Raw genomic sequence first — 27290 nt, 5'->3', positions numbered from 1 at the left:
CATTTATATATAATGTACTATTTATTTATATATTAATTTATATATAATGTACCATTGTTCTGGTAGTTCTTGAACTACATTTACATGAATTGGCTGTCAATCAGATTTGAGAAGTAAAATACTTTTATTAAATGTTTAATTGTTTGGGATTTGGCTTAACATACGGCATCTTAGCTATTGTGCTCTAGGTGGAAACCACAGTTAATGGCTGTGGCATATGAATCAGCCCACTACGGTTCAATAAACCTTGACTGAGCAGCTCACAATTTAGTGAGACAGCTGAACAGTTTGCCTTTTTTCCTCCCATCCTTCCTGGTGTTAACTGGTGGACAATCAGCATGTAAAGCTTTGCCATCCCTGCATCTTAACAGTTGGGATGAGAGACCAGTTTAAAGCTTGCTGGCACAAAGATGAACCCAGGAACCATTCCAGCCATGTGCCCAAGAGGTAAGCGCTGAGGGCTTGATTGTTGATAGGCAACTGCTCATTGCGAGTTGCCATCTTCCTAGTCCCAGGACGCTGGCCTTCAGCAACCATGCCCTGATACGAACTGAAAAGTGGAACCTTTCTCAGCCAAATACAAGTTGGCTCGCTTCTGAATGATCTCTTAACACCTGCGTGCCGTCAAGCGGCTAAAGTAGGGCGGGGCTGGCGGGAGAAAAATAGGGATGATAGTATCACTCCCTCGCTGCCACGTACTGATCATGTATTGCATTATTCAGGCTCCGTCTCTCCTTCTCCTAATTCGCCTGTTGGACAGAATATGGAGAACTCCCCGGCTAAGGGGAGGCCTATGATGCGGACATCCCTGCAGGGGCAACCTTAGGTAAGCTTACACCAACTTCCTAAACTAAGGAGAATGGGGGGGGGGGGGCTCGCGCGGGAGGCAAACTTGGGCGAGGCAGAAGGAAACAAGCGGCTCGGCTTTTGTGAGACGAAGCGGCCGCGAGGCCAATCGGCGCGCGCGAGGCGGCGCTGGCGGAACTTTGGCGCCACCTCCTACCCCCGATTTCCCGGGCGCGGCGGGGAGCTGACCGGCCTCCTGGGCGGAGGAGGCGTTGGATGCCACCTCCTCCTTCAGTCTGCCGCCGTCGCCACTATAATAGTCTGAGCCGGAGAAGCCGCCTACGGCGAGGCGGGGAAAGAAGTCGGGACCGCGCGGATCATGCCTGCTGCCGCGCCGCCTCCGTTGCATCCTGCAGCGGGGCCGGGGGGCTCCTGTCACTGCCCCTACCCCCATCATCCCGGTGAGTGGGCCCTTGCGGCGGAAAAACTTTGCGCTCCCTTGGGGAGGCTTCGCTTCTCCCGCCAAGATGACGGAGGTTACCCTCCCTAAACCTTTCCCCTTCTGCAGCCCGCGGGCTCAAATCTTGCTGCTCTCTAGCTGTTCCCCGGAGTTCTGCCTGCGGTCTCGGCTGCTTACAGCATTCGCTCCCAGAGATCGGCAAACGTGCCGAGGGAAAACGTGTCCGGGTGTATCTCCGCCCGCCTACAGTGTTTGCAACCCCCTTCTTTGTCTGAGTTTGTTTGCTCGCCCAGTCTGTTATTCTGTGTTATTTTGGATGGGTACCCTTCAGGGATGGGGTAGGGCGTAGCAGAGGAGAGGCTCACTGTCGCATTTCACCTCTTGACTTGGCGGTGGGTAGCTGGGGAGGGAAGGAACGACTACGAAGATTTCTGAGGAAGCGGAGCTTAGTCCTTTGGGTGGGTTGTTGCTTGGAAAGTGACAGGTAACTGCTGCTGACAGATTTTGTCTGTAGCAACCTTCATGCTGCCCTTCTCCTACAAAAAAAAGGCGGGGGGAGAAGTGTCAGACGGTTTTTCCTCATTCTTAATGGGAATGCAAAGAAACTAATCAACTTCGTAAGGGCAGGTGGATTAATGTATTTCAGGTGTTTAAAGAGCGGTACAGCAGGATCAACACGTTTATTTACTCCTGTATTGGCTGTTATATGCTTGCTTCTAGTTGCAGCTTCTCAGTCTTCTAGAATAAGGGGAACCTGAGACCCCTTCCAACAACTCTTCTGTTCCTGAAAATGGATAGAACAGTTGCACCCATTTCCTTCTGGTGGTTGGGACTGACTGGGTGTAGGAATTGCCCCATCTATTGCCCAGGATCAACCTGTGTGGGCAGATGATAGATTAGCCTTCTCAAACCTGTTATCCTTTAGATGTATAAGCAAACAGTTCCCACTACTTCCTGTTAGCGCACTGTCTGGGAATGATGGATGTTGTAATCAAATACGTCTGTAGGATATGGGATTAGGAAAAACTTAGGTAATAAACTTTGATTTGATGGTGGACTACTGCCTGTTTCTGGTGGATCACATGCTGCACGTTTTACAAAACAATTCCAAAACACATAAATATTGGCTTGTTCCAACAGAGTACCTACTTTTGTATAAGTGGTGAAGTTTAACATAAACTAGCTATGATTAAGTATTAAAAATATTGCACTGTTGCCTTGCAAAATATAACATACATTTGTGGTGCATAGGGAAATTTTATTGCTTTAAAATAGAAAAAAATCAAATTCCTCAAGTCTTTTAAGCTCCTTTAGTTATTCTCATTCTATAGGGTAAAATATATGCCTGTTGGGGAAATATTGTTGGGCCCTGAAACTGGCAGCCATTCCTCTTGAAATGCATGGGTCTTCTTCCCCAACCTCATATTAAACTTCCCCATCTGTTGCATAAAAAGCACGTAGAGATTTTGATATGCTGATATGTACAAGGTGCTATATATAAGACCTGTGGCTTTACTTAAACTGTCCATATTACATTGCTTCTTCCTACATACTTACTACTGTAGTATGGACAGTTCATAAGGATTCCAATAAATGTTTTCTAAATCTGGATGGAATAATATGAAAGTTATAAACATAACTGATCTCAAGTTCAAGAGCTCCAGATAAGAATATAAAATGTTGTGAGGACCTGCAATGCTCAATTCCCAACAAAGATGATTCCCTTGAAACTCAGGCAAGTTCAAAGAAAGATTCATTTATTGAGAAGAAGTGTACAGTCTCAAAAGCGTTGCTGAAACTAAAAAGCCTGCGCACACCAACCTTTTCTTAACCCCCTTTCCCTTCGCCACCCCCCTTCCCATCCCATAGTCCTCCTTGTGTCTTTCACTGAGCCTCTCCTGATCTCACGCTGGTATGACCTTGGCATTCCTGAGAAACAGATGACAGAGCATCTGTATTTAATGGTTATTCTTCTATCTTTCCCCCCTCTTTCTTTGTAATGGCAGAACTGAAGCAAGCAAGCTAATAAGATGATCAGTTGATTCCAAGGCTTCTGACATGTTATAGTCAAGCAACTGAGAGAGTTTGGAGTTTGTTGTGCATTTTTTCTCTATATTTTCTCTCTTGGCATAAAACAAATTACCTGCAATTAGCTGGTATGGAGATGCTATGTATTTGTTTAATTCTTCAGGCTTAAATTGTTTTGCTTTATTTTAATTTATTTTACATTGCACTTAGGTTTTTAACTTTAAGAAATATTGAAGAGGAAGGCTTTCGGAGAGAAAGTTTTCTTTGCCATCTGAAGAGATATAGGTTGCTGTGCTTGATCTTAGCCAAAGATGGCCCCTAAAGCAACTGTCCATTCAAAATTCCTAAGGGTTCCCTTCTTTCTATCCAAATATGTTTCTAAAACAGATCTGACTTCATTAGTGACCAAAATGCAATTTTCTGTCAGAGGTATTGGCTCAAACTGATCTTGAAAGCTTTTTAGTGACTTTGATTTTGCAAGATAACTTTGCCCCTTCGTGGCTAATTGAAATAAAGTCCAGCTTAAGATTTTTGTGGATTTTCCACCCACTGTTTAGTCTCAGCTGGCTACCAGAAAACTCTGTTGAGAAAAAACAGCATATTTTTTACTTGATCTAGATTTACAAAAGGACCTAAACTATATTGCAAAATCTACAGTTTAGGCAGGCTAGGGAAACCCTTGGCAGTAGCCATATAAATGACTAGTATTCTGCATCTAAAACAAAGAATACTTTAACCTTATTCAAGATTATCTGTGCCCATGTTCTTTGGAAGAAATCAGATTGATAGCACATGTCCTTCTTTGCTGCCATTTGATTCAGATTGGTATAAACATTTAATTGCATCTTTTTTTGACTATCAGACACAGTAAAACAGATACCCACCTTAATCTTTCCCTTTTAGCAGACACTTAGATATGACTTCTAGGAGAGTAGCTAAATTCTTCTTGATGATCATTACTGTCCACTGCAACTTTATATAGTCTCTGTTGTTTAGAATGTTATGGATCCTTGGGGCAGAATTTTAAACCTGTTGTTTAACAGTTTTACATTATTAATAATAGTCATTTATAGCAATAAGTGTACAGATAGGAAAAAGCTTAAAATTTTAGTAACTAATTAACTTTTAATATTTTACTAGTTCTGTATTTTAGTAATGGTAATCTCTTTTGCGTTCTTTGGAGCTCATTTAATAATTGATTTTTTAAAAAATGTTTATAGTGTTTTAGTTTACTTCATTCTAATTGTACTAAAACTTTACTCAGTCCTGGCCATTGACCATAAAGGTGTAACTAACTAGAAAGCTACAGAATCAGCCTGCAAAGCCTTTAAGCTGAGTCTGATCTTCTCTTTGGTGAAGACTTTGTATTATCTTTTTATGTCTATCATTGTCCTCCAAAGAACAGGAAGCAACCTGACCCAGTTTTAACTCTTCCTATTCTATTATATTTATAGTGGAATCAAATCTGGGCCCCACTATCTATTCCAGTTGCCTATATATATAACCAGTATGTTAAACTTAGATTATCTCACCATATCACACATTTTAAATTTCACAAATAGAGAACCAAAAATTAAGGAATTGAATAGTACAGATATTGTCAGCACAATAGTGACAAGGGTGATTCTCTTATGTTGTTGTTTAGTCGTTAAGTCGTGTCCGACTCTCCGTGACCCCATGAACCATACTGCGCCAGGCCTTCCGGTCCTTCACTGCCTCCCTGAGTTTGCTCACTTTCATGCTCATTGCTTCAGTGATGCTATCTAACCATCTCATCCTCTGCCGTCCTCTTCTCCTTTTGCCTTCAATCTTTCCCAGCATCAGGGTCTTTTCCAAAGAGTCCTCTCTTCGCATTAGGTGACCAAAGTATCTGAGCTTGAGCTTCATTATCGATCCTTCCAATGAGCAATCAGGGTTGATTTCCTTTAAGATTGACTGGTTTGACCTCCTAGCAGTCCAGGGGACTCTCAAGAGTCTTCTCCAGCACCACAGTTCAAAGGCATCAATTCTTCGGCGCTCCGCCTTCTTTATGGTCCAGCTCTCACAGCCATACATTACTACTGGAAAAACCATAGCTTTGACTATGCGGATCTTTGTCGGCAAGGTGACGTCTCTGCTTTTTAATATGCTATCTAGGCTTGCCATAGCTTTCCTCCCAAGGAGCAAGCGTCTTTTAATTTCATGGCTGCAGTCTCCATCTGCGGTGATCTTGGAGCCCAAATAAATGAAGTCTGTTACTGCTTCCATTTCTACCCCTTCTATTTGCCAGGAATTGATGGGTCCAGATGCCATGATCTTAGTTTTTTTAATGTTGAGTTTCAAACCAGCTTTCGCACTCTCCTCTTTCACCCTCATCAAGAGGCTCTTTAGTTCTTCTTCACTTTCTGCCATTAGGGTGGTATCGTCTGCATATCTGAGGTTGTTGATGATTCTCCCTGCAATCTTAATTCCGGCTTGTGATTCTTCCAGCCTGGCATTTCTCATGATGTACTCTGCATATAGGTTAAATAAGCAGGGTGACAGTATACAGCCTTGTCGTACACCTTTCCCTATTTTGAACCAATCGGTTGTTCCGTGACTGGTTCTAACTGTTGCTTCTTGGCCTGCATACAGATTTCTCAGGAGACAGGTAAGGTGGTCTGGTACTCCCATCTCTTTAAGAATTTGCCACAGTTTGTTGTGATCCACACAATCAAAGGCTTTTGCATAGTCAATGAAGCAGAAGTAGATATTTTTCTGGAACTCTCGTGCTTTCTCCATGATCCAGCGAATGTTGGCGATTTGATCTCTAGTTCCTCTGCCTCTTTGAAACCCAGCTTGTACATCCGGTAGTTCTCGGTTCATGTATTGCTGAAGCCTAGCTTGTAGGATTTTGAGCATAACCTTGCTAGCATGTGAAATGAGTGCAATTGTGCGATAGTTTGAGCATTCTTTGGCATTGCCCTTCTTTGGAATTGGAACGTAAACTGACCTTTTCCAATCCCGTGGCCACTGTTGCGTTTTCCAAACTTGCTGGCATATTGAGTGCAGCACTTTAACACCATCGTCTTTTAGTATTTTAAATAACTCAGCTGGAATACTGTCATCTCCACTAGCTTTGTTGTTAGCAATGCTTCCTAAGGCCCACTTGACTTCACTCTCTAGGATGTCTGGCTCAAGGTCAGCGATCACACCAGCGTGGACATCAGGGACATTAAGATCTTTCTTGTATAGTTCTTCTGTGTATTCTTGCCACCTCTTCTTAATCTCTTCTGCTTCTGTTAGGTCCCTGCCTTTTTGTCCTTTATCATGCCCATCTTTGCACTAAACGTTCCTTTCATATCTCCAATTTTCTTGAAGAGATCTCTAGTCTTCCCCATTCTATTGTTTTCCTCAATTTCTTTGCATTGTTCATTTAAGAAGGCTTTCTTATCTCTCCTTGCTATTCTCTGGAAATCTGCATTCAGTTGCTTATATCTTTCCCTTTCACCCTTGCTTTTCGCATTCCTTCTTTCCACAGCTATTTGTAAAGCCTCATCAGACAGCCATTTTGCTTTCTTGCATTTCTTTTTCTTTGGGATGGTTTTAGTTGCTGCCTCCTGTACAATGTTACGGACCTCCGTCCATAGTTCTTCAGGCACTCTGTCTACCAAATCTAATCCTCTAAATCTATTCATCACCTTCACTGTGTACTCACAAGGAATATGATCTAAGTCATACCTGAGTGGTCTAGTGGTTTTCCCTACATTCTTCAATTTAAGCCTAAATTTTGCAGTAAGAAGCTCATGATCTGAGCCACAGTCAGCTCCTGGTCTTGTTTTTGCTGTCTGTATAGAGCTTCTCCATCTTTGGCTGCAAAGTATGTAATCAATCTGGTTTCGGTATTGACCATCTGGTGATGTCCATGTGTAGAGTCGTCTCTTGTGTTGTTGGAAAAGAGTGTTTGCTATGACTAGCTTGTTCTCTTGACAGAACTCTATTAGCCTTTGCCCTGCTTCATTTTGTACTCCAAGGCCAAACTTGCCTGTTATTCCGATTACTCCTTGACTTCCTACTTTAGCATTCCAATCCCCTATGATGAAAAGGACATCTTTTTGGTGCTAGTTCTAGAAGATGTTGTAGGTCTTCATAGAAGCGGTCAACCTCAGCTTCTTCAGCATCAGTGGTTGGGGCATAGACTTGGATGACTGTGATATTGAATGGTTTGCCTTGGATACACACTGAGATCATTCTGTCGTTTTTGAGGTTGTACCCCATTACTGCTTTTCTGACTCTCTTATTGACTATGATTGCAACTCCATTTCTTCTAAGGGTTTCTTGCCCACAGTAGTAGATATAATGGTCACCCGAATTAAATTCACCCATTCCCGTCCATTTCAGTTCGCTGATTCCCAAGATGTCGATGTTCAGTCTTGTCATCTCATGCTTGACCACATCCAGCTTGCCTTGGTTCATAGATCTTACATTCCAGGTACCTATACAATATTGTTCTTTGCAGCATCGGACCTTCTTTTCGCTTCCAGATACATCCACAGCTGAACGTCCTTTCGGCTTTGGCCCAGCCGCTTCACTCTTTCTGGAGCTACTTGGAATTGCCCTCCGCTCTTCCCCAGTAGCATATTGGACACCTTCCGACCTGAGGGGCTCATCTTCCGGCGTCATATCTTTTAGCCTTTTAACATTGTCCATGGGGTTTTCTTGGCAAGGATACTGGAGTGGGTTGCCATTTCCTTCTCCAGTGGACCACATTTTGTCAGAACTCTCTGTCATGACCTGTCCGTCTTGGGTGGCCCTGCACGGTATAGCTCATGGCTTCACTGAGTTACGCAAGCCCCTTCGCCACGACAAGGCAGTGATCCATGAAGGGGTGATTCTCTTATAGTAGTCTTCAATTTGAAAGATAGTTAACCTTGGTTAAAATGTTATCTGTTTTTTAATGGTTTAACAGACCTTGTTGTAAAAAAGAGCTTAACATCGTTTTTTGCTCTTGGGTTCAGAGATGTTTTTGTCAATGGATCAGAACACTCTCTAAGAGACAGAACTATCTCCTAGCTCATGAGACAACTTGCAGCTTTCTTAGCTCTGAAAAGCTATCCAGTTGAGCTCAATACACAATATTTCATTATTATATTATCTATCTAAATGTAGATACACACACACAATCTGGATATCCTTCAAAATTTGGGCAATCTAATGAAGATCATGCCAAATGATGTGTTTGAAATGGTTATTATTAGAATAAGATGTTAGTTCATTCTAATTCAGAAGCAGGACTCACAAAAATTTGGTACAAATCAGGGAATTAATTAGTTACTGTTTTCACATGACATGCTGAATCACAAGCAAACCAGCTACATTTTAGCTGAGTGTGGTTCATGAACCCAGGTGTGGTAAAGTTATGGTTCAGTGTGTAATGCAAAGTAGATAGTTGGATTAATTGGGTAAAGTGGTAGATCATAAGTAGGTATCTTGTACAATCACAACCATTGAGTGAATTGGAGCAAGGGAAGAGGAGGAAGTACTGGAGGCAAGACTTGATTATGTAATGCTAAGTCATTCCTATACCTAAGTTTACTTTATGTTCTAATCCTCCAGATCATAGTTTCAGAGGATTTGTTTTTGTGATTTGCCCTTCAGTTATTGTATGCTGCTTGCTGAGGTTTTGTTTTTGTTTTTAAATCATTTCAGTTTTTTCAAAATAGAATTTGCCAATATATCTGAACCAATGCTTGATTACAAGTATGGTTTGAAATTGGGTTGCAAGCCATTGTTTGGATTTTGAAACAGAGCATAGCTCCAGAGTACAGTTCTGAAGTATGTGAAATATATAGAGAAAATTTAGAGATGAAAGGAAGAACTGATACGGAGAATGGGAGAAGAACTATGGTTTGGAGAATTGCAGATCTATGTAGAAAAACAAATACAGGTACTCCTTGTTTAACAACCACTTGTTTGACCATTCAAAGTTACGACAGCACTGAGTGAGGAGACTTATGATGGGTCCTTATAGTTGCTGTTACAGCATCCTGCAGTCACATGATGTGATTTGGGCACTTGGTAATGGGCTCACAATTACGGCATTGTCAGTCATGTGATCACCATTTCAACCTTCATTGTCAATTTCCAACAAGCAAAGTCAATGGGAAAGCCTGCAGGAGGTCGCAAATGTCTCACCTAACAACTGTGCAGGATTCACTTAATGGCAGCAACCAGAAGTGCCATTGTAAGTTGGCATGGTCATGTGACAACTCACTTTACGACTGCATTACTTAGCAACTGAGTTGCTGGTCCCAATTACCTTTGTTAAACGAGGACTATCTTTATATGTTCATAGAATTGTAGAGCTGGAAGGAACCACAAGGATCATGTAGTCTAATTCTCTGCAGTGTGCAGAAAAATCAATTAAACCATCTCTGAGCTGTCCAGACTTTTCTTTAAAACCTTCAGAAATGGAGAATCTACAACTTCATAATAACAGTGAGCTAGTAGTTTAATTTAAATGGTCATCGGTAGAGTCTGAATATCTAACATGGACCTGTTGTCATGATGTAATCATACTTTTAAAAAAAACTTGTAGAAGTAAGAGTCTGACATTTTTTAAAATGGGTCAGATTTAGTGTGTACTATATTCCATCTTAATGTTATACAAAATTCATATGTGAAAAGAAGAAAAAGGGGGAGGAACTTCTGAATGCATCTATTGGAATCATAATATGAAAATATTAATTGTAATTTCTTTCTGCAAAACCTGGATGTTACCCATGAAGTATTGTGATTTGCTATGTTGGAGATATTTGTATGACCTAAATTTAGTTATTGTGTATACTTCCCTATGAAGAAATGTTGACTAAAGTATTTGTAAACAAATGACAGAAAACTGGGTGTACAGGTAAACCTGTATAAACAGTAGAGCATATTTGGAGCCAAGGAGGAAGATTTACAAATCAAAAAATTCCATAGCTCTGATGGTTTCCAAGGAAATAGTTCCTGGCAGCAACCAGGAAAAGAAAGAAAAGCTGGTTAGCTGAAAACATTAATAAGTCTGTACCTATTCAGTTGAAAAAGACTAATGGTTGTGTTTTTATTTTAATAAGTTAATTATGATTTAGTTGTTAATGAAGTCATTGTGCTCATCATACATGAGAGGATGCAGAATTGTTTTTTTCCTCCTGCTTTACCTCCTAATATTCTTTTCTCTTGATTGCTTTCTTCCATTTTGCCTTTCTTTCATCCCACTCTCTCTCTGACTGCATTTTTGTAAGACTTTATCACCCAAGAGTCAGATGGCACCAGTGGGGCTTAACACATTTATTATGGTATAGGTTTTCTGTGGACTAGAGCATTGCTTCCCAAATCTGGGTGAATTATCCAAATTTGGGTAAAAGTGGTTTTTCTTTGGGTAATGACACATGAACCCTTTAACCAATTACAACAGGGACATTTAAATTGACTTAAAGATTGCCACATGTACTAAAATATATTCGAAAATCTCCCAAAGTATTCCTATTAAGATGAAAATCAATTGAATTACCAATGGTAGTTTGTTGAAATGACAGATCATTCAATGATATTGTTTTTATAATACAGTAGTCCTCGAGTTACAACCATTCGTTCAGCAACCATTCAGAGTTAGGGTTTGGGATAATGAGGGAAAAAATTTGGGAAGCACTGGACTAGAGTTTGTTAATCTGTAACTTCATTACGATTCCATTTCAAATAACTAGTTTTCAGTTTATCAAAACTGAAGCTGGGGGTTGTGGATGTTTTTGAGTTTGAGTCCAGGATCCCTTAGCTTAGTTCTTCTCCAACTTTGAAAAGTATTGGTCTGTAAATTCTATGACCCTCAATCTCTAGGACTGAAAGTAATACCAAATTCCTGCTGAATAGGGATCATAAGATCTTAAAGAAAGACATCTGTAAGACACTGAGTTGGAGGTTCTTATAAATGCTCAAGGTCTTGCTTTCTTGAATTTTCAGCTTTCATTTGCATGTATGCCATGCCATTTTTCTTATGAAAATATGAAGGCAAAGCATTTTCTTCCTGTGGCTCAGTAAAGTTACTGGCTGTCCAGTCTGTGACTGGATTCACAGCATGCTAAATTCTTAATATGGCTTGACCAAATACAGTTGCTCCGTTAATTTTAATATGCTGTGCCCAAATAGACCAAGGCTTACTATAGTAGCTTAGTTCATTTAACAAGCTAGTAGCTAGGTTCGCACAACATATTGAATTACAAACTACCAAATTACATTTTAATCTATCCTAGTATATTTTGTGAACCCAGCCAGTGACCACAAAGGGTCAGATAGTTAACAACCATCTATTAAAAGTACTTTCCTTTTTACTATTTTGTTGACAGAATGTTTGTACATGTGTGTGTGCCCACGCACATGGAAATGCACCATTGCTAACTGAGCAATATTTGCTTTCTGTATTGCTTTTTTATTTCTGTATATTCTTAACAAAGTAGTTGAAGTTCCAATGTACCTACACTATCCTTTCTTTGTATTATAAAGAACAGTGTTGGGAATGACAGTTCAGTTATAATGGCATGTCTGAAGGAAAAGAAATAGAAGATCAATAAATAGATGCCTTTTTACGTGATCCGTTATAAAGAAATACAGTATTAGTGACTTTAGAAGCTGATTTTTTATACATCTTCAGAGGCTCTGGTGTATTGAAAAGAGAAGAGAAGCCTGTAGAATAACTAGGAACATGATCATTATCTTTAAGATGAAAAGATTCCACCTAGGTCAGTGTAGGCTATAATGACTGGCAATGGCATTCAAGTATTTCAGAACAGAAGCCTTTTTCACCACTCTTTCGAGATACTGAAGGTTGAACGAGGTGCTTTGTCTTGCCTGCTGATCTTATAGTCTCTCCTCTCACTTTATGAGAAAAAATAGGTAATAGCTTATTATTTTCAGAGTTGTCATCTCAGTGTTTATGAATGTTATATAACATGCCAGAGAGAGAAAGACTGACTTTCTGTATATACTGCCTCCAGGGAGGACAGCATAATATTCCTAAGCAATATTCCATTAAAAAAAAAACAACCACATCCAGGCTGGTTACTGGAATCTGTTGTTGGCCCAGTAGTTAGCCCATTTGTTGTTTGCTGTTTCTTCCCTCTTATCCTTAGCATTACATCTTGGCTCATGATTCTTGCTAGCATCCACATAAAATGATGGTATTCTAAAAAATAATCTATCTTTGGTGCCATTCAAGCAAGATTAAATTAATTAGCTATAGGATACTGCTGGGAATTAAATAGACTGTTTTAGAATCTCCTCCTGTTTTAAATCATTGGGAAATTGAGGAGTCTGCTGGATGGCTGAATGCTTTCTCAAACTAGTTTAAAGAAGTGATGTTTAAAGTACCTGTGCAACAAAGCTTGAACCCTGGCTTCAGAAAATTAGACAGCCTGTCTCTTTATCTAAGTTTATTGAATTATATGCAGTTTTCTGTGGTGGTTGAAAGTTGTTTATCTTACCTAGAACTAATCTACTTCAAAATAAAGCATTTCCTGGCTTTATAATGTAATCTTATTTTATTTGATTATGATGCTAATGCATGCGGTTACATGTAAGCAGACTGGAGACTTTCAGTAGTTAGAATCGCCTATCGCTCAAACAGTTTATATGCTGAATAAAAGTTCTTACACTCTGTAGTAATATAGAGTGCCTTATAAAATACAGTTAAGTCTGTGGGATTTCAAGTATTATTAGTACTTTTGAATTACTATTTCATTTTTAAGTGGCCTGTGGCAAGAAATAAGCTTGTGTACTCAGTAGTGGGTAGGCTTTGGTCATTCTTGGTCATGCAGCTTACTAGGTGAGTTGCTAGGGGTGCTCCAGAAGATGTGACATTGGAACATCATCATAACAATCACCACAAAATGTTATATTGCCTTCTATTAATAATCTTCTCACACTTTCCCAAATTGGAGGATTTCATCCTTTTTCTTATCTGTGCATATCCATGCACATTCAGGAGGAAAATTTAGACTACTGCACATTGTCTTTTTTATTTAATAGTACTGTCTGAGGTCAGCTTTCAAAGGAAGGACAGTTGTTATTGTTATAGGAGGGCTGGATATATGTGATAAATACATGATATATTACATGTTGCTTAAGGAGAAGTACACTCCAGGATTAGGTGTTTATAAAATACTACAAAGGAATTTTAATAGTATGAATAGCTTTAAGCAAATACTTTGGAGGATAAGGTTTAATATTATATTAAGTATGGCACTATGAACCTAAGTATAGAAGCCAATTTTCAGTTTAGCAGTTTACGTGCATATTCTGATGCTGTGTTCCATTATTCATCTTATTGGCTAAAATTAAGCCAACATAATTAGTTTAAGGCTTTAGTTATAAATGAAGGAGCTGACAGATTTGGGAGATTCTTAGGACCATTTTTCATGTTAAGGAGTGAACTTCATAATTTTCTTCCACAATTCACCTTGTTGGATGGCATCTGATCTAAGACCACTACATAAAAATATTTCTTTGGGAGTTTTGCACAGAACATTCTTACCAAGTTTCACAAACATGAGTTCCTTTAGTGTATAAGAGCTCAACTGTTAAACTAATTGTACCAAAAATGCAGTGTTTATGGCAGTAAAATTATACTTGGGTTCTCAAATTTGTCTGTGTATGCTTTATTCCTGTTATAATGCACAAACATTAGTACTCCTTGAAATCTTCATTTCCTCTGTTTTCCAGGCAAGCTTTTCTTCCTAAAGTGTACATAAACAATGCCAGTGTAAAATTCATTTGATGTAAAAGGATATGTGTGATCACATTTTGTTTCCATCTGATAATGTCTAATCTGTGTTAAGATCTACCTTCTTTTCTCCCTGATTGTACAGTCTTATGCATGCACATTATACATTGGCCTTGCAAGTTAAAACTGTTAATAATTTACTTTTAAGGAATAGGAGATTGAAGGCAATGTAATTTTAAAAGATTCAGGTTACATCCTACAGACAATGGCTACTTGCTTATGCAAAAGTTGTGCATATTACATAAGGAAACACTTGCATCCAAAAGACTGTCCTAAGCTGTGCACGTTTCAGATTTGCATATGTAAAATAGATTATTCTCCTTTATGCATTCTCATAGCAGAGATTAGGAGTCTGTCCCAATAGAATCCCATCTGTACTATAATTTTAATTCTATTAATATTAATGCAACCTCTTGATGGGGAGAAAAACCAAAGCCACTTGTAATTTAGCCATAATTGTTTGGCCAGTGAGATTTCTTTTGCATTATAGTTTAGTACTTCGTTTGACACTTGTAATTTCAAATATCTTTCAAAGGCCTGGCTAAGAAATAAGTTCCACACTACATATACACATAATGTATATACTATGTGCCTGTAGTATACATACTGTATATACATGTGTATATACATGTAGGCAGACTACATATATGCATACTCACCAGCTATTCTTTTTTGGGATAGGCATTGTTTTGCTGAGACAGAAAAGGAGTAAAGAAGAAATTAAAATGTTTAACAAAAGAAAAGGAAACAATGTTTACTATACTTTTCTATACCCTTCTGTCCCTGCAAACCACCATTGTTTCTACCTCATTCATACATTGCTTTTGGTTCTTTTAAACTTCTGACCTCACTCTCTTGGATGATGTCATCAGTACCATTCAACTGTCGCTTTCTCAGACCATATATCAATGGGCTTCATATATTTATTTTGCAATTTGATCCTCATTTGTTCCCTCTGTATCACCAACTACCACAATATATTTCTTTTGTACTGATCAATGATTTTGGTATTCAGTCCACATTCATCCAGCAATTATTCTTTCCTGACCCCCATTTCTCATTGTTCACTATACATATGTTTTAAGTATCCTATTCTTATCTTTAGTAAACATTCGACCAGGGTATAGACATTGACCTACTTGAAATAGTTTTTCATATTTTGCATCTGAGAGAAAGGAGGGAATTTGTACTTATTAATCAAAGAATGCACTGTTTGGTTCACAATACATGCTTATTTATAGCTATATAAATGAGTAACCATAATGAGTGTGTAAAAGTTACATTTGAAGTTTAGCACCAAAGTCTGATATGAAATGACTTTATGACATTTGTGGTTCCCATATAAAAGAACACAATATTAGTATAGTCTTATATAGAGGAAAACCACAGCTATAGATGCATATGATAGTTTTTGAAAAAGATTTTGTTTCCATTTTAGAAATGTTCCATTTTTATTCTCCTTTTATTTTAGGAAGTGATTATTTTACAGATCAGTGTATCTATGTATGTGTATATACTTATCTTTAAGATTTTTGCATCCTTCTTAAATTTTTAAATGCTCAAAATTATATTTATTCTAATACGCACGTTTGGTACCGATTCTCAGAATATGTATATTTTTGCATGCAGCTTTCTCTGATGTACATATTTTTGTTTGTGGTTTTTAAGCCATGAATCGTATCAGAAAAATAAAAAAAGTAGAGTGTGAAAGATAATTCTATTTTAGTCTGTAGAGGTTCTGGGAATTGCAACTAGGTCAAGTTTATTTATAAAATCCAACCAAACAAAATTCCATCACTGCTTTTAAGTAGAATGGGACACTGCATGCCTCATGTATATCTTTAGGCATATTGTTTGACATTTTTGCTGAACTATTGATAAGAGTAACTACAGGTTTACTGGATTGAATATAATTTGAACTGTAGTTAAAAACTGGTAGTAATAATACTGGTAGTATAATTTGAACTGTAGTTAAAAGCAAATACTTCTATGTCCTCACAGTTACTCAGAAAGAAAAGGACAGTCCATGAGCCTAAGGGTTACTTGTGTAATTCTAAACCAGGGCTCAGCATTGGGATACATGAGGGAACTTGAAGCACCCCTGTCACCCCTTCCAAATTAGGGTTGGGGTTTTTTGTGTGCCTTCAAGTCAGTTTTTTTTTTTTTTTATTCCTGGACAAGTCTCTGCAGTTTTTTTGGCAAGATATCAAAAGTGGTTTGTCATTGCCACCTTCTTCCTAGGGCTAAGAGAGAGTGACTGGCCCAAGGTCACCCAGATGGCTTTGTGCCTAAGGTGGGAGTAGAACTCATGGTCTCCTGGTTTCTAGCCTGATGCCTTAACCACTGCGCCAAAGTGGATCTGAAATTAGTTTTTAATTTACATTTTTTATACAGGCAGTCCCTGGGTTAAGAACGAGTTCCATTCCTAAGTCTGTCTTTAACTTGAATTTGTATGTAAGTCGGAACTCATACAAAAACAGGCTACATATTAAAAAAACGAGGCTTCAGTGGTTCATGAAAACATGTGGCTTCAGCGGTTTGTCGGTCTGTTGGCTTGAGGAAGGAGGATGCTGTTTGCCATTTTTAGCCTGTTCATAAGTATGAGTTGTCCATTAGTCTAAAATCTCACATGATCACTCTATCTTGTAGGATTTCAGAATTGTTACACAAAATGTGATGACCTCACATAAGCTCTTGGGAAATGTTTAACAACATTTAAAATTTTTGGCATCCATACCGTAGCACAATATTGTTTCTAGTATGAACAATCTTGTGCTATGATACCTGCTACCTGAAAAGGTTGCTGACACTTAATACAACCATACTATATAGTTATGTAACTCTCTTCAAACTTCTGTGAAGGCAAATTACATATGAAAGCTTTATTCTGGGACAAGTATTTTTCTTGGGCTGCCTCATTGTTAAAGGACAGCACAGTAGATGCCAAAGTAGATGAGAAGATTTCTGAACACACATCTCTCCTTACGGATTGTGACTTCTCCAAAGATTTTTTCTTGCCAAGCAGTTGTATAAAGTGCAGCAGGCACAAATTGGGAAATACCATTCCTGATAGAGTGGGATTGGAAATTTGTTACTGTGTGTGTGTGTGTGTGCCACTGTCTTTTTTCCACTGGTTCAATCCATTGCTTTATGTGAAATCATTTTATAGACAGTTTTCAGGATTTTGCCCATTGGAAAATGGGTTTTGTCCATTTAAGGAAAGGTCATGGGGAATTTCAATTACATTAAATCTTTTATAGCCGAGTTTCCTTGTCAAAATGTAGTTTTTGAACCAACGTACATGGGAATATAATTTGACAGTGTTTTTTTTTAAAATTTTAGCTACATACTTTTTTTAAATTTTAGCTACGTATACTTGAACTATAATTTAGGATTAAGTTATAGTTCAATCTCAGTCATAATTAAATCAGAAAAATGAGAGAAATGTTTTTATAATAAAGCACTTATATAGGATCTTGATGAATTCTATGTTATGATAAAAGCCTTTTTTTCCTGAGGAAATATATTTTAAAAAATATTTTAGGATTTGCAACTTCAGATGCTCCAAAAGCACTTCTTACTGTTAACAATACTGGTTTTTGACATCTTCATCAGAAAATCCTGTTCTTTAACTTATTCATCTGAAAATATTTTTAGCAAAAGTTGAAATTCAAGTAGCAACCTGGTAGAAACATCAGAAAACAGAAATTGGCTGACATATTTGTGTAATTCTTTTGCTTTAACAGGCCTCTAGACTTTTTTCTGCTAAGTAGCGAACCAAAACAGACAAGCAAGTATAAGGAGCATATTTAAGTGATACATATATGATTATTGGTGATCAGTTGATGAACATAATTAATCCAGAATATCTTTGTTTATTTCTCCATCCAGCATGTGGAAGATATGCCATAAACATTAACAGTAAGACTCCTGTCCTAGCCCCTTAATCTTTCTTTCTTTCCTTCTTTTGTTGCAGAACCTCGAGGATTTTTTGATCACACTTTAAGCTGCATAAGCTCAAGTGTAACAGAGAGAAGACTACAAGGTACTTGTCCACCAATTCCCCGTGGAGGTTTTGGAAAGCCCTACTTTGGTACAAATGGTTTCAACTTTCCTTTTATAAATTCTCGGACTGGTTTCCACACTATCCATTCTGAGAACAGCCCAGTAAAGCCAAGGATTGTCACAGTAGTGAAACCCTGTGGGCATGCAGTCAGGAAGATAACATTGCTTCTAAATCGGCGTTCTGTTCAAACATTTGAACAGCTGATTGCTGACATCTCAGAAGCCTTGGGATTTCCACGCTGGAAAAATGATCGTGTGAGAAAATTATATAATTTGAAGGGAAGGGAAATCAGAAGTGTTTCTGACTTCTTTAGAGAGGGTGATGCTTTCATAGCTATGGGAAAGGAACAATTAACCCTGAAAATCCTTGAAATGGCAATCCAAGAACTTTTTCCAGATAACCCTTATGCTCCTCTTAATGGGGCTTCAGAAAATTGGGAACAACCTCAGAAGTCCAAACACAGGATGTATGAAAAGGCTTCCAAGTTAGAAAAGAGCCTTGAACCCACAGTTGCTAAGAACTGCATGGATGTCATGTCTCCTAAACTAATTAACAAGCATGACATAAAAGCTCATACCAGGAACAGACAGGAAGAGAAAATGAGACCCAAAAAGAGATGGGTAAGAGACAACTGGCATGGGGAATACGATGTGAAGCCTTCTAGAAAACTTAGAGAAATTGAGAGATATTTTAATGAAGAGAGAAATCCTGAAAGCGAAGCTGAAAAAAGTTCAGATACAATTATCAGATGTGAGAAATGTGAAAGAGAAAGACAGCTGAGGCAAAAACTGCAAAAAGAAAGACAGGATGATCTTCCATTTTTGAGCAGAGACTTGAGTGGAAGAACATGTAAGAGATACAATGTTGAAAAGCCTGCAAAATTGAGAAATTGCAGGAAATTATCAGAAAACTCCGTGGAAGAAGCTGAAGTTACATGGAATGAAGCCAGTTGTCAGAGTACATGGACAACTTCACACAGTCGTGTCAGTAAAGATCTTGAGAAGCAAAAACGAAGTATTGATAGGGATCAGATCCTGCAGAACAATGATGTAGAATTAGGAAAAATGAAGACAAAGCCACTAGAAAGTCAGCACACTATAGTAGGAGATACCTATGAGCTAAAGAAGGAACACAGAAAATGTTCTAGAATGAATCAGAGCTGTTGGTTAATAAAAAGTTCGCAGATTGATGCAGAGAAGCGAACAAAAGTTCAGGGAAAGAGAGAAGATGTACAGAAATTAAAAGAAGAAAATACTGGAGAAGAGAAAGTGGGGCATGGGGAGAGTGAACAGGTTAGTCATGAAAGGGAGGAAGAACTTAAAATTAACAAAGAAGGAAATAAAACTTATAAGACCAGTGATGTACAACTGAGACATAATGTCTCTAGCAGAGCAGATGTGGAGAATTGCTATGAAATTGGCAGAACTATTGGAGATGGGAACTTTGCTGTTGTGATGGAATGTCACCATCGAAGCACCAACCAGATCTATGCAATGAAAATCATTGATAAATCGAAGCTGAAGGGAAAGGAGGATATGCTAGAAAATGAAATCTTGATAATCAAGAGTCTCTCTCACCCCAACATTGTAAGCCTGATTGAAGTATTTGAAACTGAAGCAGAAATTTACCTAATCATGGAATATATCCCTGGTGGAGACTTATTTGATGCCATCATAGAGAGTGTGAAGTTCACAGAACATGATGCCGCTCTCATGATAACTGATCTATGTGAAGCTCTTGTATATATTCACAGCAAGAACATTGTTCATAGAGATCTCAAGCCTGAAAATCTTCTGGTAAGAACTGCAAAATACATTGTGTTTTTTAATAAACTGAAATTGTTGGTATTCATTGTTTTGGTGTATATGGAAAAATGATCTAGAACATGAGTATGAAAGAATATGTAGAATGGTACAAATTGTTCCTATCCTTTTAAAGATTAATCTAGGAATTTGGACTACCTGAATTGATTAGATTGTCTGCTCAAGCTCACTGAAAAGGCTTGGGGTACTTCTTTGGGATAAGGAATTGCTGCTTTGCATTAGATGTAATTCGACTCAGCTTTTAATACACTTTGTAAAAAAGTAACAGTACAGAATATACCCCCTCTCTAAAACTGGTGAACAGATTTACAAAATTGTTCTACAAAGTAGAATGTAAAAATGAAACTTAGTTTCTCTGAGCTTGACAGTTATGTGCAGTGTGTAAACAAGCTTTTGTGTATTTGAAAAATAGAATGGATAGGTAGATGCATAGTAGAATTTTATATGGATCTGGCAATATAGTGTTGCCATCTTGTGTGGCTAGAGGTAACAGCAGAGAAAAATGCAAGCCTGTTATAATTTCTGTACAGAAGAATGCACGTACCTTTAAGGGTATTCTTTGAAGTCACTGATAGCTAGCTTTCTTTGCTCAGCAGTTCAACACATGCACATTTACATGCCTGCTTTTTTAATTAACCTTTTAGCTTCCTGTTTTTCCACATAAATGTTCAGGAGATATATCAAAGCCATGTCCCAGTTAAACCAAAAAGAAAATCAAAGACAGAGCTCTTCAACATCCATTTAAATGGTATCATGAGGATCAATTACAGTGCTCATAAAAATGACATTTAGCTTAGTTTATCAAAACTCCTTGTATGTTTGTTACTCATAGAAATACAAAGTGTGCAGTTAATTCTTAATGTAATTTGGAAACACCTGAGACTTAGACTTATGAGCTCGCCTTATACTGATTCACCTTGTTAGTCTATAAAGCATATTACTGCATATTCTGAAACTAGCCTCCAAAGAATTCCAGGACATTTTTCTCAAGATTCTTTTCAACTGAGGTGCCATAGTGTGCCATTAAGAGGTAGCTATTGGAACAGTGTCCTCCTATTGAAGGAATTGATGTCTCTACTTTGAAAAGGCTAGAGCTATAATTTAAGAACTTCAGTATAGCAAAAGAGGTGGATTTCCATTAGAATTGCCCAGCCCTGCCCATTAAAATCTTTAAAATACTCCATGATATCATAGCAATTCAATCAATATCTGTTTGTGACAGGCAGTTACATAGGATAGGCTCTATCCCACTATCAGTTTTGTAGTGATAAAGATCCATTCTGTGCATTAATTTTCAGCTGATGGTTAAGCCTTATGCTTGTGTGCAACTTAAGCTAATCATTTCTGTCTAATCTGAATTTTGTTTTTGTTTTTCCTGCTCAGGTTCAGCGTAATCCAGATAAAACTACCACATTGAAACTGGCAGATTTTGGCCTTGCAAAGCAGGTGACAAGACCGATATTCACTGTGTGTGGAACTCCAACTTATGTTGCTCCTGAAATACTTGCTGAAAATGGTGAATATAAATTTTTAAAAATCTTTGTTTATGTCAAGTTATGCAAGCGTTTGATTAATCTTGTTGTTTTATCCTGCTTAGCTTTTATCCAGTAAGTGTTTTTACAACACTACAAATGTATGAATATAGCCTAGGTGTGTTACATTTGTGTTCTGTTATAGAGCTATGTGTTTGATCTCTTACTGTTCAGTTGTCCCTTTATGGTGGTAACTGTTGAGGAATGCTAAATTGACTCCAGGAATACATGCCTGAAAAGGCACAAAGGGGTGGTGCAGAAATGGGGATAGGGAAGGAGGGATGAATTTTAGGAATTGTTTTAAATCAGTCTTTTTTCTCTTCCTGAAAAAGTAGGGATTTGTATGCTATGCGGGTACAACTGGATTATGCGGTCTTTGTGTTTTAGTTGACAGTGTTAATTAAGGAAAAGAGCAACGCAGTGCACAGTAACAATAGCATTCTGGGCATGAAACATACTGTACTGTATACACACTTCAGCAGAGCCAGACTTTCAAGCAGTATTTTCTGAGCTCAGCAGATTGGTAGTTACTTAATGCTGTATTTTTACTGTTAAGGACAGGGATCTTGCATGAAGTTTTGCCTGGTGTGTAGCTTGCCTTGCTTTGGGTAGTCGCCACTTTGCCTTGAGTGGAGATGCCAATTGCTAGTCTGCCCCAACACATGAGTGATGGTGGGCCATCATGTTCATCACTATGTGGTAATCAGATAGCAAAAATGATTTGGGCAGAGGACAGGGGAGAGAAAACAAAAGTGATTCACAGTGCAGAAATCAGCCAATTTGCTGGTGTTGCTCAGTGATCTCACTAAGGCCACACTAGTGTAAATTGTTTGTATATTGTCACCTTTCACAGATTCTTTTTTATTCTATATGTCATGTGAAGCAATATGGTTATGGAGTAGTAGTTCCTAAACTGTGGCGATGTCTTATTGTTTATGGAAAACCAGTGGCACCTCAGGGAACTGTGGCTTTTGAAGTTCAAAGCTGGGATAAATCCAAAGGCTGGTAGTATCTTCCTTATGTTTTAGCTAAGACCTTGGTAGCTGCATCACGTGTAGGTGGGAAGTATAGGATCTGTCACCCTATTATGACTAGAAAGAAGGTTTGTGTGTGTGTGTGTGTGTGTGCCCATGTTTGAATCTGTGTGTTTGTATACACATGCATGCATGCATACATACATGTACATAGATGCTGTATGCATGATGTAAGGAGTGAGTTGGAAAACCTGAACCTATTCTGTTCTATACATAATAGCAGCTGCCTCTATATAACTTTGGCAAGAACAGGTGATAATAGTGGGCACCAACCATACTTGATTAAGTTTAGGAGGGAGTAGGACAGGATTAGAAGGATAGTGAATATACTAGAACTACATGTCACCTAAGACATAAGGAAATAATTTGTTTTATTCTAATATTTTTTCACATTTTAAAATATGAAAGCAAATGTTAAATCATTTGCCAATGTCCACAATTTTTCTTTTCTTCTCTCTTAGGCTACGGTTTAGAAGTTGATATGTGGGCTACTGGTGTAATACTCTATATTTTACTTTGTGGCTTCCCCCCCTTTCGAAGTCATGAACGCGATCAGGAGGAGTTATTTCAAATTATACAGCTCGGACATTATGAATTTCTCTCTCCATACTGGGACAACATTTCAGCTGGTAAGCTTCCTTTAGTATTTCTGGGATTGCAGCGGTGTGAAAATCAGTATTTAATATAATATTCCAGGAAACTGATTTAATTTTTAAAGTTACAGTTTTATGTCATGAGACTGGAAAGATAGGACTGAAAATGTGTAGCTACTGCTGGTAAAAAATTTAGGACCTAGAGAAAAGTACACGTAGTTGAACCTGGAGTGATGCCTATGCTGTGCTGAATATCTTCTAGACCATATATTTGAGTAGCAGAAATAGAACCAATTATATAATAAGCAAATGGTATGCTCTTTGGCATATACGCAGAATTTCATTTTTATTCACCCCTAATGCTAAACTGCAAGCTGAGTTTACCTTTATTTGTTTTAAATAGGACTTGAGGAATGTTAAAGTGGCTGCATTCACACAGAAGCTATAAATATTGTTTATAAACCTTAATGATTAAGTTAACATCTCACACTAAGTTAAAACCAAACCAAACACATAGCTTGGTGAAATATGTGGCCATAACCATTGTTTAATATTATGAATATGGACTACAGAAACACTCTGAATTGTATACTTTCCTTGCTCCTTTTTCACAAAGGATGCTGAATTTGGAGATTTTTGTGTTAAACTACAGCTTGTCATAATATTCAAATTGGGCCCAATTGCAATTCATTTTGAATATTTTTAATAGAAATAAGCCTGCTCTGTGCCATGTACCTGTGCCTGGTTTATATTCATTAATTATACTTAAGGTTAACCACAGGGGATAAGAGGACTGTATTTGTATTTGATTTTGACTTGTATTTAGGGTGTATTGTACTCCTGAAAGAGTGTATTTGAAAAGATGGACATCAGATTTTCTATGCTGGAGGTGTAAAAAATTTGAGGGCTCACTGACCCATATGATACGGACATGTGATCATTTAGTAACTTTTTGGGATAGTGTATTATATTATAATTATATTATTGTATTTATTATATATAATTAATATATAATATACACTATAATAAATATATATGTTATATTATTATTATTATTATAGTATATTAGTAGATTTATGGGAAAATCTTTAAATGTTAAATGTTGAATTATATACCAAAGCTTTGGAATTTGACTGTTTATCAGGAATTGTGGGTGTATGGAACATGGGAAGTGGCAAAGGGAATTATATTAAGAAATTGGAAAAGTGATATTATTTCAGATGTCAAGGAATGGTTGTTGGAAATGAGTGATTTATCTGTTTTGGAAAAGGCAATATTCTCTACTAATCAAAGGAAGCAGTAGAATGTGTTACTATGGCAGAGATTCTGTGATATTCTACAATAACGTCTTGTATTGTTCATATTATAGTAGCGAATTCATTGGTAAACCAGGGACTATTGATAATTTTTTTCCTTTAGTTTTCTTAGTTTGTATTTTTAGTTTCTACTTTTATTTTCTTTTTTTCTTTAAGATTAAGATTGTTTTGTTATAATGATAAAGATTATATTTTAAAAAAAATCTCTGGAAAAAGCAAAATGGTGATTTAGAAGATATTTCAAATAATGACAAGTCTAAAAACAGAAACTTTGATGTTGTTGCAGTCATGTTAATGGAGAAGCAAAGTCATGCTGTGATTTGTCTATATAATAATTCTTTTGTTTAGAATCTGAAGTATTATTGTGTAGGATGCTACCTTTTTTCAGTGCAAAGCATTGTTTTTTCCTATCCTGTGTTTCATTTTTTTTTAATGAAAGGTTTACCTTTATTAAAAGTGATAGTGTATTGAACATTTATTTCAAAACTACTTTTAACACTCTATCCTAAAACTGACAGAAGAAAGGTTTCCCAGAGTCTGCCTATAAATCTATACATCAACTGTCTATAAATGGTTGAATGTTTTCATAATTTTGGCCTTCCAATTAGTGTCCCAATATTGCCATATGTTGAATTGTTAAATTTTATTAAGTTTCTTCCAGTTGTATGAAACTATTCAAAGCATAGTTGTGTTAATTATACTTGTCTTTGGTCTTAATAGCTGCAAAAGATCTGATAAACCGACTCCTGGTAGTTGATCCTAAAAAGCGTTATACCGCTCAACAAGTTCTTCGGCATCTGTGGATCCATACAGCTGGAAAAAACAACAATAGAAATCTCCAAAGAGAAGTGACCATCAATCTGGAGCGACACTTTCGAAGTCAGCGCAAGTCAGAAGTTACCAAAGAAGACTCATAAAGGATCATATCCACTGAGGACAACTTACTTCTTCCATTCTGTACTGATACAATCTTCTTTCAGAGATAAAACGTTAGGCAAATTCATTACTTCTGTTGGGACTGAAGTCTGCTGAGCACATCTTTATGACTGACCTTCTATGATGTCATGCAGTCACATCCTGATTCTTTTTATAGAACAGTTTTTCATTTTTAAAAAGGAATTATTTTTAAATGAACAAATTAAAGCCTTGAATACCCACCTGAAATGTGGGAAAAGGCAAGACTTTTGATTCAGTTGCCATGTGTTTTGATGATTAAGACATTTTTCTTTGGCGTTCAAAGTAGAGGAAGATGGGATCATTGGTGGTGGTGAAATACATGCAGTCTTTTCCATAGATACCTAAACAGTTACTTAGTGTTAAACTACTTATTTATATGTTTCTTTCTTACACCTGTCTTTAGGAATTAGGAAAGGCACTCTTGTTACAGAAACATATTTTTAAAATAGATCTTGAAAAATGTGAGTTATATAAGAACTTGTCAAACTGCTGGTTAAATGGATAAGACTGAATGTATTTTTGAACCATTCACATAAGTTAAATTTATTTACATAAAGGCCAGGTTCCAAAGAATTATTTTAGGCATGCTTAATGTCTTGGGAATTGGACTAGCTACCTGGATTTTTTAATTAGAAATCGAGAGAATCTCTCTCTCTTTTTTTTAAAAAAAATCTTGGTTTCAAAAACATGCTGTGGCATGAGTTGCTTAAGTGATACGAATTTAAAGATCCTTTGGGGCATGTATAACTACCTTTTTTGGCACCATGCTATTGAACATATCCTTGATATTCTATATTTTGAATATTTAAAATGTTTGTATATTGGGGGTGGGAGTGATTTCTTGTATAAACTATGTATAATGCATGCCAGGGCTTTGTTTTAATTGTGTGTAGATACATACTACACTTTGGGTTCAGAATAGGGATGAATAGAACAGAACAGAACAGAGATGGGTAGTGACAAATCTGATATATAAATAAGTAAAATAAAAAATAATGAGAAAAATTAATAGGTTATTTACTTTTCCTTATCCAAAAAGAGAGAGAGAGATGGGACTAAATAAAGAAAAGAAGCCCTCTTCTTTTAGGTAAGCTGCTAGATACATCCCAGATATGTCTGTGTCTTTATGCATGTTTTGATTATGTCCAATATTATATAACCAGAATATTTTTTGTGTGTTGTGATTTTTTTCTTAGGACCTTCCTGTTTAAATTGGTACTGTGAATTGTGCATCAGACAGAGTTGCTGCTTTGATAAAACTGGTAGTAGTAAGTCTGGACCTTGGAAAAGAACTATCTGAGGTTGCAATCTGGAATAGTAAGCTGCCTTGGCTGTTAGATTTAGATCTCAGATGTGGAAGGAATTGGCAATATGAATCCTGAGATACAGCCACCTCTGTTATAAATAGTGAAGGATTGACCATTGATCCCAATTTAATCCCTAGAGCACTGGCTTATAGCTGTTCCTTGTAGGGATCCAGCTTCTGTGTTTGATTCTTGATATAGATCTGGCTATGGCTTACTGTGGCTCTGACAATACTGTGATAAGCGACGGGAAGAAACACAAAGGGATAACAGATAAAAAAATAGGGAGATTTTTTTAAAAAAAATTAATGCTCATTGTGTGTGTGTGCGCGCGCGTGTGTGTGTGTATGTATATGTGAGAGCCAGTTTGGTGTAGCGATTAAGGCACCAGGCTAGAAACCAGGAGACTGTGAGTTCTAGTCCCACTTGGCACAAAGCCAGTTGAGTGACCTTGGGCCAGTCACTTTCTCTCAGCCCTAGGAAGGAGGCAAGGGCAAACCACTTCTGAAAAACCTCACCAAGAACACTGCAGGGAATTATCCGGGCAGTCTCTTAGAATTGGACACAATTGAATGGATGAAAACAAAAACAAAAAAGTATGTGTGTGTGTGTATCCCTTT

The 27290-nt window shown here is 37.5% G+C and overlaps 1 protein-coding gene across 1 annotated transcript; it reads left to right on the top strand.

The window, feature by feature from the left end:
- Positions 1-1038: 1038 nt before the first annotated feature.
- Positions 1039-27290, top strand: DCLK3 (doublecortin like kinase 3). The gene is made up of 5 exons (XM_088150956.1): positions 1039-1247; positions 18022-19907; positions 21318-21450; positions 22962-23129; positions 25130-27290. Exons 1-5 carry the CDS (start codon positions 1166-1168, stop codon positions 25324-25326), a joined length of 2466 nt encoding a protein of 821 aa, XP_088007082.1. The 5' UTR covers positions 1039-1165; the 3' UTR covers positions 25327-27290.

Source organism: Python bivittatus, unplaced genomic scaffold (genome assembly GCF_059951505.1).
Source record: "Python bivittatus isolate LINGU-HERP-01145 unplaced genomic scaffold, Pbiv_v1 ctg000610_np1212, whole genome shotgun sequence".
Lineage (NCBI taxonomy): Eukaryota > Metazoa > Chordata > Lepidosauria > Squamata > Pythonidae > Python > Python bivittatus.
The sequence above is the reverse complement of the archived record's forward strand: the minus strand, read 5'-3'. Positions and strand labels throughout refer to the sequence as shown.